Source organism: Puntigrus tetrazona, chromosome 1, assembly GCF_018831695.1.
Source record: "Puntigrus tetrazona isolate hp1 chromosome 1, ASM1883169v1, whole genome shotgun sequence".
NCBI classification, from domain to species: domain Eukaryota; kingdom Metazoa; phylum Chordata; class Actinopteri; order Cypriniformes; family Cyprinidae; genus Puntigrus; species Puntigrus tetrazona.
In genome coordinates, this window is record NC_056699.1 from 2316240 (window position 1) to 2331178 (window position 14939).

The 14939-nt window shown below is 41.6% G+C and overlaps 1 protein-coding gene across 3 annotated transcripts in view; it reads right to left on the reverse strand.

Annotated features, from left to right (window-relative positions):
• Positions 1-13775, reverse strand: part of tpp2 (tripeptidyl peptidase 2) — a 19760-nt gene extending 5985 nt beyond the window's left edge. For all 3 annotated transcript variants that reach the window (XM_043239379.1, XM_043239369.1, XM_043239360.1), the window contains exons 1-22: positions 13522-13775; positions 12332-12460; positions 11383-11478; positions 11192-11296; positions 10994-11118; positions 10366-10529; positions 9452-9606; positions 9159-9235; positions 8792-8919; positions 8441-8689; positions 7433-7548; positions 7174-7345; positions 6238-6395; positions 5031-5107; positions 4853-4959; positions 4623-4777; positions 4386-4502; positions 3349-3449; positions 3001-3097; positions 2790-2927; positions 2224-2468; positions 1016-1094 (exon numbers count right to left, since the gene is read on the reverse strand). In XM_043239379.1, the coding sequence (XP_043095314.1) occupies positions 1016-1094; positions 2224-2468; positions 2790-2927; positions 3001-3097; positions 3349-3449; positions 4386-4502; positions 4623-4777; positions 4853-4959; positions 5031-5107; positions 6238-6395; positions 7174-7345; positions 7433-7548; positions 8441-8689; positions 8792-8919; positions 9159-9235; positions 9452-9606; positions 10366-10529; positions 10994-11118; positions 11192-11296; positions 11383-11478; positions 12332-12460; positions 13522-13686 (2955 nt within the window). In that variant the 5' untranslated portion in view covers positions 13687-13775. The remainder of the gene's footprint in view (positions 1-1015; positions 1095-2223; positions 2469-2789; positions 2928-3000; positions 3098-3348; positions 3450-4385; positions 4503-4622; positions 4778-4852; positions 4960-5030; positions 5108-6237; positions 6396-7173; positions 7346-7432; positions 7549-8440; positions 8690-8791; positions 8920-9158; positions 9236-9451; positions 9607-10365; positions 10530-10993; positions 11119-11191; positions 11297-11382; positions 11479-12331; positions 12461-13521) is intronic.
• Positions 13776-14939: the final 1164 nt, after the last annotated feature.

Here is a 14939-nt window from a genome sequence, read left to right on the forward strand (position 1 = left end):
GCTGTGACTAGGAATTACTTTTGTCGTCAGTCTTTGTGTGAAATTGATCCATTATATGGAGTGCTATAAATGCAATTTCTGGCCCCATATCTTTAATGTTTTTAAATGCATTATAATAGACTGAATCATGAAGTATGCATGCTCTCTGTAGGGTGCTCTCTGTAGGGGAGTTCTTAATGATTTTTGCAAGATACAACTACGATAATTGCACATCATTAAAACAACAATTATTACTGCAGCCCATATATGTGTGCCATCAGAACCTCATCAGAACCTCATCAGAACCAGGCCTGTCTCTCAATCTGTTTGTAAAGAACCCAAACAGGTCTTGACGGTCCATCAGACCGAGCACCAGATTCAGTTTACTCTAATAATGTTCAGATTTCATCATGAGCCAGAGAGCTGACTCCAGCGGTAACCAAGGAAACGCCGAATGAGCGCCACCTGCTGACAGGAAGTGAACCTGCTTCTTACTCAGCTTCCTTCAGGTGTGTCTCATGTAGAACAGATTCACAACTAAAGCCAGACCATTCTGAGTCCGATTCAGATCTGCTCATGCCACATAATTGTCCGGATCGTGATAATAATGCAGCGGTTGCCTTCAATTTTAAAAAAATATATCTTTTGTGTAACTTGATTCGTTTAACATTTCAATTTAACAAATTTAATTAAATTCAATAAAAAAAAATAGATAAATAAATAACGTCCCTGAGAAAATGACGTCCCGTGAGGAGATGACCTTCCTGCGATGACGTCGAGGAAAACTTAACCTTCCGTCTGGATTAATTCTATCTTGAATTTTCTTGTATTGTAATTCATCCTGTTGTGTAATGATTTGCTTTTGTGCAGCTGCTTTGGAACAATAGCCATTGTAAAAAGCGCTATACAAATAGATTTGAATTGAATTGAATTGAAAATGACCATCATTCTTGTCAATCTTGCACACCCCTGCAGAAAGCAGCAGAGCAGCAGACGAGCCGAACCGACAGCGAAGAAGAAGAGACTGGAGACTCACAGCTTTTTTGCCGAACTCACTCTTGGGCAGAACCAGCGATCCGGTCATATATCCCCCGGGTCCGGCTCCTTTAGGGATCCTGAGACACAAACACAGACATCTGCATCTTCTGACGGACGGCTCACCAGCCAACAACTACTTTCATATTAGAAACCACACACACACACATATACATACATATATACATATATTTTATTTTATTTTTTTTAAAGGTATGGCTCTGGACAGTGTACTAACTACAGCTTCAACAAAAATTACTCCCTCTAAAAAGTATTTAATTATGCATTAATAATTACATTCTAAATCCGATTTTAACTTTCAATCAATCAATCAATCATTTTTATTTATATAGTGCTTTTATCAACACAGGTTGCATCAAAGCACTGAACAGTATAATGACAGGGATGTATAATGACCAGAGTGACCAATTTCTTATTAAATGCAGAGACGGTCTCTGTAATCAATTCAACTTTGGCAACTGAATTATAGTATAGACATGAAATCCTTTCAAATAATAAACACATAATTTTTTAATTATTCTGGTCACTCTTAAGTCACTTTTAACTATTAACCGTGACTTCATTCACTGCTAATTACTGCTCATTAATACTTAGTAAAGTGCTTGTTAGGTTCAAGAGTTGGATATGATTAAGGTCTTCAGAATAAGACATTAATGCATGCTTTTTAATAAAAATAGCCAATATTTCAGGAATATTCATGCTAATTACCAACTAGCTAATAGCGACACGATTGACAACATTATTATTATTAACTCACCTACGTATTCTGACAAAATGTTTTGTTTAATGTTATAAAATAGTTTATATTTAAATAGACTGACAGCTCTGGGGTTGCCATGTTGAGAGAAATCGGGAGTAAGTTGTAGACGAAACATCGAGATGATTTTGAGAAACACTGAATGTGTAAATACGATAAAAACAAATCAAATGCAAACTCAGGGTATTATACAAACCTGCATTTAATTCATGCATTTAATCCTCTATGTGACTAGTTTGATCCGTCCTCTACTGTACAGACCAGAATCTACATTTACTTTTGCTCTGAATTGCTTTTACATTTGTTATACAAAAAAATAAAGGCATGTTACTTTTACGCTACTTTCCATAAAAAGTAACTTAACTAGTTTCTGTTTAGGGCCTGAGGGCTCGTTGTAATGCATTACTTTGAAAGGCAGAAGGGAGACTGACTTGTCGTCGGGCAGCGCTGTGATGTAGAAGGGCTGCGAGGCGCCGGGGCTCAGCGTCACCGAGTTGGCCTTCTTCTTGGCCAGCAGGGCGGCGCGGTGGGTCTCGTAGACGTCCAGCGGGAGCGTGTTGGACAGCCGGTGAGACACGAGGAAGGGCAGGTCCTTGAGACGCTCCAGCTCGCTCTGCTGCTCGTGACGCACCTGAAGACGCACCGTGTAGTCGCCCTTCTCCAGCTTCAGAGAGTACTGCCACAGAACAACAACATCTCAAACACACACCTGACAGCGGCTTCTACTCTTAGTCGTGTTTTTGGGATACATTATTACATTTGTTTATGCATTTATTCCTTATTTACATTTTTAACTTGCTCAATATATCTACTTGCATACTTATTTAGCCATTTTAATCGCAACACTTCACATTATATATAGAAACACATAAATCTGCATGCACAAAAAAGCGTGCATCCCAAACTAACATGCATTTGGAGTTAAATTCATCTTTAATCATAGCATGTCTTTAGGTTTAGTGTGAATCATAAATCAAGGCTGTCGGTGTGTTCTCACCTGGTGAGGATAAGCGTCTCCGGAGCCCATGAGCCTCTTGTTCTGGTCAAACAGGAGCCAGAGCTGACTGTCGAACTCAGACTCGTATAATAACTCGCACAGCAGCGGACAGCTGGGGGTCACCTCGCCGCTCTTGGGCTGGACACAGAGACGGATAACTCCGTGAGAACCGGCCAATCAGCCGCTCAAACGCGCTCGGCGTCTCACTCACCTGATGGAAGTTATACGTGAGGGCGATCTCGTAGAGCTGTCTGTTGTTGGGCAACACATCTCTGGCGCCGAGGGGTTTTATTTTAGCGCTCACAGGCCTGTCCGGGAGACGCACCAAGTTAATCGGGCATATTTCAGGCAGACTTATAAAGTATTTAAACACATTTGTCTCGAGTGTTTCTGCAACGTTCCTCTGGGAGCTCTTCATCTCGATCGAAGAGCCATAAAACACTTCGGTGCTCGCTTAAACTGTATTTATGGGCCGTACTGAACATCATTCTGACAGGAAACGCGAGCATGCACGCTAGATCAGAAGACGACGATGCTTAACACAGCTTGGGAAGTTTACCGGAGAGGCTGAACCCAGTTCTTCAGGGTGATTGTCGGGGAGACGTCTTCGTATCTCAGCAGAGAACAAACCTCAAAACTAGAAATCCCTTCAGAGGCGTGCTAGATACAGAAACACGTGAATTAATGAACAATGAAGCTAAATGACAGAGATACAGATTAAAAGTTTGAAATGAGTCTCTTTTGCTCACCAAGGCTGCATTTATCAAAAACAGCAAAAACTGTGAAATATTATTGCAATGAGAAGCTGTTTTCTCTGTGAATGTGTTAAAGTGTCATTTATTTCTGTGATTTTCAGCATCATTACTCCAGAAATCAGAATAATATACTGATTTACTGCTCGAGAAACATCAATGTGGAAAACAGTTGTGCTGCTCAATATTTTAGTGAAAATTGTGATGCATTTTATTTTTCAGAATTGAAAGAGAAAGTTTTAAAAGGACAGCGTTTATTTGAAAATTTTTTTTTTAATAATCATAAATGTCTTTACTGCCACTTTTGACCAATTTATGCGTCCTTGATGAATAAAATATTTATTTCTGCTAAAGAAATGTGTGTGTGTGTGTGTGTGTGTGTGTGTGAGAATATTTTTTTAGAAATCCCCCTGAGATTAAGTTATTATTCTAATTTAATGACTTCTTTAAAGCAGTTAAATAAATAAGTTAAATTTTTTTCTTAAAATGTATAAGTTCTTTTAGTTTTTTTTATTTTATTTAAATTTAGCATTTTTTTGTTTTACATTTGAATTTTTTTAGGAGCATATTTTATTTATTTTTTTTATTATTTACTATTTAGTTCATGTTTTATTGTAATTGCTTTTATTCTGAAGTAATTGACATTTATTTCAATAGCTTTTATTTTAAAATTGTTTATTTACCTTTTTTTAAATTGCGAATCCTGAAAAATACAATGTCAGAATTTTTTTGAGAGCAAGTACAAATGACTTTACTTTCGCTTTTGACCAGTTTAGTGCATCTTTGGCTAGTAAAAGTAACCCTGTCTTCCTGCTCCTGCTATTAAATCCTAAAAGATACTCACGATATGAATCGGAGAAGGAGACGTCACCAGTCCGTGGAAGGAAATGACGTAATCAATAGTGACATCACCCAGACTCGCCCACCAGCGAGCAACACAGAGCTCCAGAGTCCGTCCTGGCTGAGAAACACACAAAGTATAAAAATAAATCTATGTATATTTGAATTGCTTCATCTGAAAGTAAGCTAGTCCCTCTCTATATGAGCAGTGTATTTAACAGATACTTTGAGCGCTGCGTACCAGCACAGGAAAAGCCTCCGTGAGCGAGCCCTTCTCCAGCAGAGACGAGAACTTATAAAACTCATTGGCTCGATACGCTCGCTGCTTCACCAGATGAACCGCGTGCAGGACGAACTTGGACGACACGTCTCCGGAGTGAGAGGTCAGCGTGATCTCTGAAAGAGACGGAGTACGATTAGATCACAGGTGTGTGTTCGGAGGAACCCCGCGGCGATGCGTCTTCAGATCACCTGCCCACGACGCTCCGTGAGGGACGGTAATGAAATGCCGGCGGATCTGTCCGGGTCTGAAGTGGACGTCCGTGAAGGGGATCTCCTGACCGCGGCTGTCGGCTACTCTGTAAAGACAAACACACGTCAGCGGCGAGCGGGAGCGCAGGAGAGAGCGGAGCGGAGCGGTCAGACCTACCTCACGGGGATTATAACCGTTATAGGCACTCGGAAGAGAGGACCGGCGCTGAGAGCTGACGTGTCGTACCCACACACCTGGAACACACACACACACACACACACACACACACACACACACACACACAGACACAGACACAGACACACACACACAGACACACACACGCACAGAGACACACACACACACACACACAGACGCACACACACACACACACACACACACACACACACACACACACAGACACACACACACACACACACACACACACACACACAGGGACACACACACACAGAGACACACACACACACACACACACACACACACACACACACACACAGAGACACACGCACACACACACACACGCACTTATCACAAAATGCAAAAAATGACTTGCTTCCTCTGTATTTTTGTCATGTTTAGTGTAAATATCTACAAACTCTAGAATTAAGATGCATTTACTGACAAGAAAAATTACTTTGAAAATGATGCCTTGCTTTTATTTTTGCTTAAAATAAGTTAATTATAAGCCGATAGGATAGAAAAAAATCATCTTGTTTAGCCTTTGAATTAAGATTATTTTTCTTACCCCAATGGCAGATCTTTTTGCTTGTTTTAAAGGAACGGTTCACCCAAAAATGAAAATCCTGTCATCATTTATCCATCCAAACCTGTATGAACTTATTTGTTCTGCTGAACACAAAGGAAGATATTCTGAAGGTTTTCTACCCAGGCTGTCTTGGTCAACAATGAAAGTCAATGGTGACCCGAAACAGCCTGCTTACAAAATATTCAAAAATAAATGCATAAAGGTTTAGAACTCGAGGATGAGTAAATGACAGGATTGTTTCGGGTGAACTATTTCTTTAAGCAAAAAACTAAACATCTGGATAATATTTTCAGAAGACAAGCGGGCGACCGAACATTATTTTTAAGCATTATGTCTGCCTTTCTAATACTAATAAAAGCACTCATTATAATACTTTTCGTATACGTACAGCTCTATTATTAGACAGAACTGTTAACGTTAGCACTGTGTGTGCAGCGCAGGCGTCATCAGGGCCGCCAAAATAAAAGTCCTGCCCGAACGAAAACATACCGGCCGATGACGATATTTGAAAAATAACAAATATCAGGTTGAGCACCAGACAAGCAAACGCTTCCCGTTTCGAGAACGTTTCCATGCTTCTATATAAATCAGTGGACGTGCCTCGGTGTAGTGCAGCCCTTCTCGCAGGCCCTGCGGGTCGATGCGGACGTTGACGTGCCGGCACTGATTCATGAGCTCCAGGTGAGACGGACAGTGAACCCAAGCGGCGTTACACACCAGAGCCAGATGCAGCTGCAGCGAGATACGGGCCGAGTTCTCTGCAGACAAAACATCCCACAATCCATCACACATCGGCTAAAAAAAGAAAGAAACGTGTGTTTTCATGCTTCAACGACACGCCGGAACGCTCAAAAGTGGCAGCGAAGATACTGATAATGTTACAAAAGACTTGTTTGAAAATAAATGCTGTTCTTTTGAACTTTCTGTTCATCTGTGAATCCTGTGACATAAAATGCATCAAGGTTTCCACAAAAATATTGAGCAGTAAATCAGTATATTATTATGATTTCTGAAGATGTTGCTGAAAACACACAGAAATTAAAGAAAAAAGCTTGACTGTTTGAATAACGACAGCCTCGTGGGAAGAAGAGACTGGTTTCAAAAATGCATGAATAAATCTTACAGCCTCAATGTTTTAAACCAGAGAGTTCAGTCCAATCCAAAACACTTCATGCTGCTGTATGCTGTGTATTTTTATGAGTATTGCATCATTAGTTTTGCAACACGTTAAACTCTAGTAAGAACTGAAGGGTTATTCAAGTAACACAGATGCACTATTATATTTTTATATAATTTTTAGATTTTATTTTTACATTTTCTGTTTCAATATTAATCTCGTTTAGAGTACGTGTATACGCAGACATGGTCTTTGCATACGAAAAGCATTCTTGCAGCTTCACAAAATTACGGTTGAATTATTAAATGATCACATGGATTATTTTAACAATGTCCTTGCGAGGTCACGAGGCGGAGTAGTTAATGACAGGACGTTCAACTATCCCTTGAACCGGATTAAACCTCTGAAGAGCGGCGTACCCGTGTTCTCTGGAAACACAGGCTCGATGCCGACCCCGTGATCGGACGGGCCGGTGACCTGCGTGGAGTCCCTGAGGTAGATGCCCCGCTGCGAGCCCGCGGTCACGGTGAAGCCCAGGCAGCTGGTGGGCAGAGACGCGTGCTGCATGAGGTAGTCGAATGCCCGCTCCACCTGAGCATCACAAACACGTCAGGAACACGTCAGGAACACGTCAGGAACACGTCAGGAACACGCTTAAAGAGGAGAGCGGCGCAGTACCTGGATGATGCCGTGGCCCTGCGCAAACACTTCTATATCATCCACTTTCAGAGCCGTGTTCTCCAGAGCCCTGCGCACCACCGGCACCACGGGACGAACGCCGTTCTGCTTCAGCCCTGACACACACACACACACACACACACACACACACACACACACACACCTCTGTAATTACAGCAGTCATGAGGGACCACGAACTGAGATTAAATAACATGGAAATATAAATGAGCTTTCCACTGATGTGTGGTTTGTTAGATCCGATAATATTTGGAACTATTTGAAAATCTGAGAGTGAGAAAATCATCTTTGAAGCTGTCCAAATGAAGTCCGTAGCAATGCATATGACTAATTAAACAAAGCTTTGATATATTTATGGTGGGAAATCTGGAAGATGATCATTACTTAATATCCTAATGATTTTTGGCATTAAAGAAAAATGGATCATTTTGACTATTTCTAAAAACACCTGAGCTCTGATGCTCCAGAGACACTGATACTGATGCAAAAATGTCCAGATATCTCACACATTCACGGAGTAAAAACTTCGTAAAACAACCTCAAAATTCAGGATATACAGGAGCATTTCTCGCCATGAGGTTTCTATTGCCTTTATCATAAAAGTTAGGAATATCACAAGAAAGATTTTTCAGAATACCAACAAGCTTGCAAATATCATGCCGATTTTATAAAACAAGTTAACATTTCAAGCTACGTTTTAGACAAAAATACTTTCATTTGCCAATAAAACCACAGCAGAACTGTTTCGTGTCTCTGAATAAGACTGAATCAGTTTAACTGAGGATTCTGAATGAATCAACTGTTTGAATGATTCAGTGACGCCTTATAATTTAATTTACACAAAATAAGATGATTTTCTCAACATGTTGTTACATTAACTTAAAGTTCATTTCCATCACTGGTCAAGATACGAGAAATCTAAACATTTTTGAGCACGAATCAGTGAATTATCATCTGATTCTGGACAGTACGAGCGGGCTGAAGCTGTACCCGAGAGCAGCAGAGCGATGCCTCCGCAGGCGTTGGGCGAGGACATGGAGGTGCCGTTCATCAGCTGCGTGCCGCGGAGCGTCCAGTTAGGGACCGAGGCGATGGCCCCGCCGGGAGCGCTGATGCTGACCCCCAGGGCCCCGTCCGTGCTGGGGCCGCGGGACGACCACGTGTACTGGTTCGGAGGGAGCTTCTCTCTCAGAGAGTACTCGGCCACCATCATGTCCGGCGTGACGTAAGCACCCACACCTGGACAAACAAATGATATTTTCATCTGCCCTTCTCCTTGCTTTATCTCCACACGTAGCCGTTTCTTGTTTTGTGTGCAATGCTTCGTCTAGGTTCAGTCACCGATCACGCTGCTGGTGGTTCCTCCGGGGCAGCCCACGGTGGACAGACACGGCCCGTTGTTCCCGGCGCTTGACACGAACAGCACGTTATACTTCTGTACGGCCTCCGTGATGACCTCACAGATCCTCCTGAAGAACACAGGCGTCAGAAACCCTCACAGCGTCCCATCTAGCCATCAAACAGCTTTTAAAGGAGACTCGCTAAACATTTATACGGAGCACATCTGAGTTATCTGACATATTACTCTCCCTGGAAATGAGTTACTTTTGATGTAACTGATTAACTATGTGAAAAGTAACTAACTAGTCAAGAGAAAAGCATGCGACTTGACTTGTTTGGCACGTCTCGGGCGGTCAGAGACACTCACCCTGAGTTCGGCCAGTGCGTGGCCTCTCCGTAGCTGTAGTTCACAAGATCACACTTATAGTTTATGACTTCGATCATCTGCAAACAGAAATCAGAATCGATCGGGCAAGCATTTCACAGGAGCACCCATGATTCATCAGACCAAGGACAGGACCTTCGTTTTCCAGCGGCTTCAAATCAGTTTAATTATGAAGACGAAAATGACAACAAGTCCGTAGCATCTTTCTTGAAAAATCCACTGTGCCAGCGCATCACTTTTTGTAAGAGTTCCTGATTGGACGGTCGGTGTCTTACCGCTCGTATGAGGCCGGTTCCCGTCTCCATCGTGCTGAGGCGGGTGTCTCCGATCTTCACAGCCAGGATCTGGGCCCCTGGGGCGACTCCGTCCCGCTCGGGTTCATCGGGGAAGTGACCCGCTGCGATGCTGGCCACGTGTGTCCCGTGAGCTCCTGCAAACACACAGCAGCGGACACTTTTACAGCGTTCACCACGCCAAGAGAGCAGTTATTTGATCCCAAACAACAGTATGTGTAACAACCCGAAATAACTGCATTTGAATACATCTTAAAATGTAGTTTATTCCTGTGATTTCAGCATCATGTGGCTCATACCAACTAGTTTGGGACTGAAATTGAATCAGTATTAGTCATATTCTTAATGGTCTTAATTTCATTATTGATTAAAAAAAATTATAATAATAAACAGATATATACACACACATATACATATAAATCTAAATATATATATACACATATAAATCTAAATCTATATATATATATATATATATATATATATATATATATATATATATATATAAAATCTTTGTTTAAAGAAATGGAAACACACGGGTCCTGAGGCCAAACCAAAAAGTGTATAATGTTACGAAAGCTTTTTATTTCAGATAAATGCTGATCTTTGGATCTTTCTTTTCATCAAAGAATCCTAAAAAAAAAATACTGTTTCAAATATCAATAATAAAAAATTCTAGCAAACCAGTCTATTAACTTGATTTGTGGAGGATCATGTGACACTAGAGACTGAAAAAAAAAAAAATTACATTTTAAATGTATTCTAATAGAAATCTTATTTAAAAATGGTTCAGAATAGTACTGCTTTTGCTGTATTTCAAATCAAATAAATGCAGGTTTGGTGCATTCTTAAAACAAAAAATAAATAAATAAATAAAACATTTTGACTGGTCATGTCACCTCCGCTGGTGACGATACACAGAGTGTTTCCCTCGTCGTAGATGTTTATGGAGTAATTGAGCATCTCGGCGTATCCCAGTGTGGCGTATTCCTGTCTCTCTCTGTAAGAGCTCAGGACGGTGCAGGACGCCAGGTCTCCGCTCTCGGACGTGTCCACCACAGCCCTGACACACACACAGAGACACACACACAGAGACACACACACACACAGAGACACACACACACACATCTCACTAATGCACTCAAAAGTACGTTCTTCCTCAGGTCAGCCGAGATGTAGATGAGTTCAGTGTCTCAGTAACGGCAGTGAATGGGTGCCGTCAGAACAGCTGATAAAAACGTCACAATAATCCAGTCCATCACTCAGTAAAAGAGTCTTCTGGTCTGAATCAGGAGAGAAGTCTGCACAGATTAAGCCGAGTTTACAAAACAGCTTTAAACTTCTCCAGATGTTCACTGACGGAGCGCTGTGGATCGTTCTGACGTTTTTATCAGACTCTCGTCCCGACGGCACCCATTCACTACACAGCATCAGATGAAGAAACAAACTCATTCTGATCCCGGACGGCCTGAAACTGAGCTCACTGTCACACTTTAAAGCTGGTGGTTTAGTTGGAAAGGCCCTGACCTCCACGTGACCCCGTCGTGCCACGATATACAGTCATAAACCGGGCCTGGATCGCTGTACTTCTTCTCCAGGGTTCCTAAGAGCTCCACGTGACTCTGTAGCTCCTCCTTCTGTAGCTTCTCCACCTGACGGCACAGACACACGTTCAAGCCATGTTCAACACGCAGAGCGGTCGGCAAGCGCCGTCTTCTAGCGCACCTGAGACGGGTTGGGGTGAGTCTGCTCAAACTCTTCTATCCTGCGACTGGCCTCAGCGAGAGCCGCTCTGTGCGCCGGATCCCACAGCTTCTCCTTACGCTCTTTCTGAACCAGACACGCACTTATTATTAATAAAGAAGCCAGCGCCAACGCCAGCATGAGCACATAACATCAATACAATCACGTCATACCTGTATTCTCTCTTTGAGAGCTTTAGGGAAAAAATCATAGCCGTTCTTTATTCCGATGTGATACTTCCCGGACGGATTCACCCAGGTATCAGGAATCTTGAAGAGAAACGGGAAACCTTTAGTGCTCCTGAAACACTACATCTGGTGGTCATTAAAATAATATAGAGGAGCGCATCTCACACAAGACTGTGGAGAACGTGTCCGACTCATATTTTACCCATGTATGAAATAAATACAGCTTTAAAAAGCATTATTTTTTGCAACACGTGTGTTTAATAAGATACAATTTTATACTACATAAATATTAAATACAGAAGAATCAATGCCTGATATTTTGTTATTGTTGTGTACACACACACACACACACACACACACACACACACGTAAAAACAAAAAACACACACACTTTTTTATTTGAATAGGTAGAGGTGGGAAGAAAATTGTTCTGAATTAGCTTTTTTAAAATCTTCTGATTTAATTCAATAAAAGTAGAATTTAAAAAAATATTAATAACAGCATGAGGGAATATTTTTAATTTTTAAATGGCAAAAAAAAATCCCATTTTTTTTTAACCACATATTTAAAATGAATTAAAATCATTTAAAATACAGTTCCACCACAGAACATGAGAATCACTTTTGAGAATAAAACGCATTTGAAACATGACCGGTTCATGTTTTAATGCCAAGCCAAAAGATGAAATACTACAAAAGAGAATTCTACAGTTGGCAAATACATCTTCAAAAGGCGTCTTATATATATATATATATATATATATATATATATGCATTTAAAATTAAAATGAAAACATCATAATGGCCCAGAAACGGGCTGCATTTACTAAAAACCCAACTTTGATTTGAGTGTTATTGTGTTATTGTGATTCAGTGATGTGGTTTGAGTAACCCGAGCGTCTGAAAGCTTGCGTGGCGGCGTCTCTCAATCTTACTTTGAGCGAGCGTCCGGTCAGTCCGGCCACGAGCCCGTCTTTCACCTCCAGCACGCCGGACATGTTCACGTCGCCGCTGCCCGTCGTGTCGATGATGTCCACGATCTTGGGTTTCCCGTCTGTCGTGGTCTGCGAGAAAGAGCACGAGACGCAGCTCAGTCTGGAGTCAGATCATATCGGATTCACAGCGGGATGCGCTCGAACACTTAAGACTGTACTTTTATGAAAACGATCCGCGTGTGTGTGCACAGATCCGCTCACACGAGCCCAAGTGTTGCCAGATGATCGGTCTCCTATTAAAAACCATGGTGGACAAGACATATTGCATTTTGCTGAAAGAATATAAACGCTCCGTCCTTGAAAATGTGGAAACAGGAAACACCGACCTGTATCAGGGTGGAAAAGCTACTTCTATTTGGGAAAAATACATGAATGGCACGTAAACGCAAAGTTTACTGGACACTAAACACTGCCCCGTGACCGATTTACCTCCGTTTTATTCATTTATTGCTTTTATTTCCTGTAAACGTATATGCACGTAAGGAAGGGTGAGTGCCTGTATGTCACTGTACAGCTGCTGTGGGGTCGAAAATAAGAAAGGTCCCTAAAAATGATGACGTCCATCACAGAGAGCCCTCAGTAGTGTGGAAAAACTGTTGACAGTCGAGTGAGATCTCAAAACAGCTGCTGGATCCACTTACAGCTCAAACTGACACAACCATCACCTTGTGTTTTAGGTGAACACTAACTATAACAGCCCTAACTAGTCCTGATTAGCTCCCTGCAACGACAGCACTGGTATCGAATGCTATAGTGCTGTCTATATGTAGGGAGCTCGATAGGGTTTTGTCATGTATAATGTCTCTTTGAAGTCCAACACGTTAAAGGACTACTGTATTAAACTATCGTGATATTTTGTCACATTATAAGGCTTAGAAGCACCATGGTAGTCTGTGGTGTGCTCCTTTGTAAGTGATAGTCATTGATGAGGATGACACAGCTTGTCCTTTCGAACGTGTAGTTTACGTTTTTAACAGCTTTTTTCAGCTTGATTTACTTCGGATGCATTAGAGCTTCTTTGTTTAATTATGACACCGGATTTCCGGTAACGTTTGGTGCTTGTGGTCTCTTAAACGGGAGGAAAACCGACTGCGGCCTAGTGATGATCCGCAGCCGCGGGCTCGATTTACCTGCATGCCCGGGGCCCCTGGGTCCACCCCGGTGTCGAGGATCGCGATGAGCACCCCTCGGCCATCGTACTCCGGGAATTTTGTGAGGAACGAAGCAGCGCCGGTCTCTTTTTTCGGGAGAAGCCCGTGGAACGGGAACGGCTCGTCGGTAGAATGAGCAGACATTACTGTACAGAGCGAGAATAAAACACTACACGACAGCGGCGAACCGGTATCGACACAATGTGCGCGACAGCCGAGCGACTCTCTTAAAGGTACAGTACCACTCAATCTCAGTCACAGCAAACATACACTACTTCATCCCAGGATCGGTGTGGTTTGGGAAATAATTCATGCACACATAATAAATATATATATAATGCATGTAAAAGAGACTATTGTGCACAGAATTAGTTTTTATTAGTTTTTATTTTATTGCATAGGCTAATATATTATTTTTATGTTGCCAAAATTGCTATGGTGAACAGAAAATGTGCCAGTGATTAGTTAATTACATATGCAATATGTAATGTCTAGACATTAATGAACATTAGTAATATTTGACTCATATAAATATGGCAGTGTTTAGTATAGTAATGCACATCACTAACAGATTTTTCAAACCTAAATAAAACATAAAAGCATTCGATTCTGAAGTTCTCTGAAACGTCTGCATGAGATCAACCACCAGATGGCCATATTGTCCCACTGAGGTCATTATTGGTGTCTGTTGAAAGAGCTGATGACCCTGCTTTGATTTGTTTGTCCAGTGAGGAACGTCAGAAACCGTCCTGAGATAAAGAGCTTGTCCTGCTTCGACTGTGTGTGTGTGTGTGTGTGTGTGTGTGTGTGTGTGTGTGTGTGTGTGTGTGTGTGTGTGTGTGTGTGTGTGTGTGTGTGTGTGTGAAGTGTGTGTTAAACACAAGCTGCATTCACGTCGTGTTTTAAGGTCAACTGAATCATTCAGAAGCACGCTTACAGGCATGACCGACTTTAAATGTGTTCTGTGACTCCAGCATGGACTCTTTTCTGAGAAATAAGGAGATCGACTCAGAGAACATGTTTATGTAAGAAACCTTATTGTTTCGTGGCTCTGTCCCTTTAAGTGTTGGACTATAGTCTTGTTTTCTTGAAGATATACAGTTGCATTTAATAGGAAATATTCAGAATGGGATGAGTCTGAAACACATGCAAGATTTTTTTTTTTTACATAAAATAATTAAAAAATATTCTTATGTATCAAATCACCACAATATTGCACAAAACAAAGTGCACAGTCATAGACAGGCGTCCCTCAGTGTAAGGAAGGCAAATAAAATAAGCACACAATGGCTTCTTGTGTTTTCTGTACTGTAGTGTGAGAATCTGGGACAGAAGCGATTATAGGGACATATTAAAGCAGAACAACGGAGGCTTTATGAATATGGATTTTACTGCTG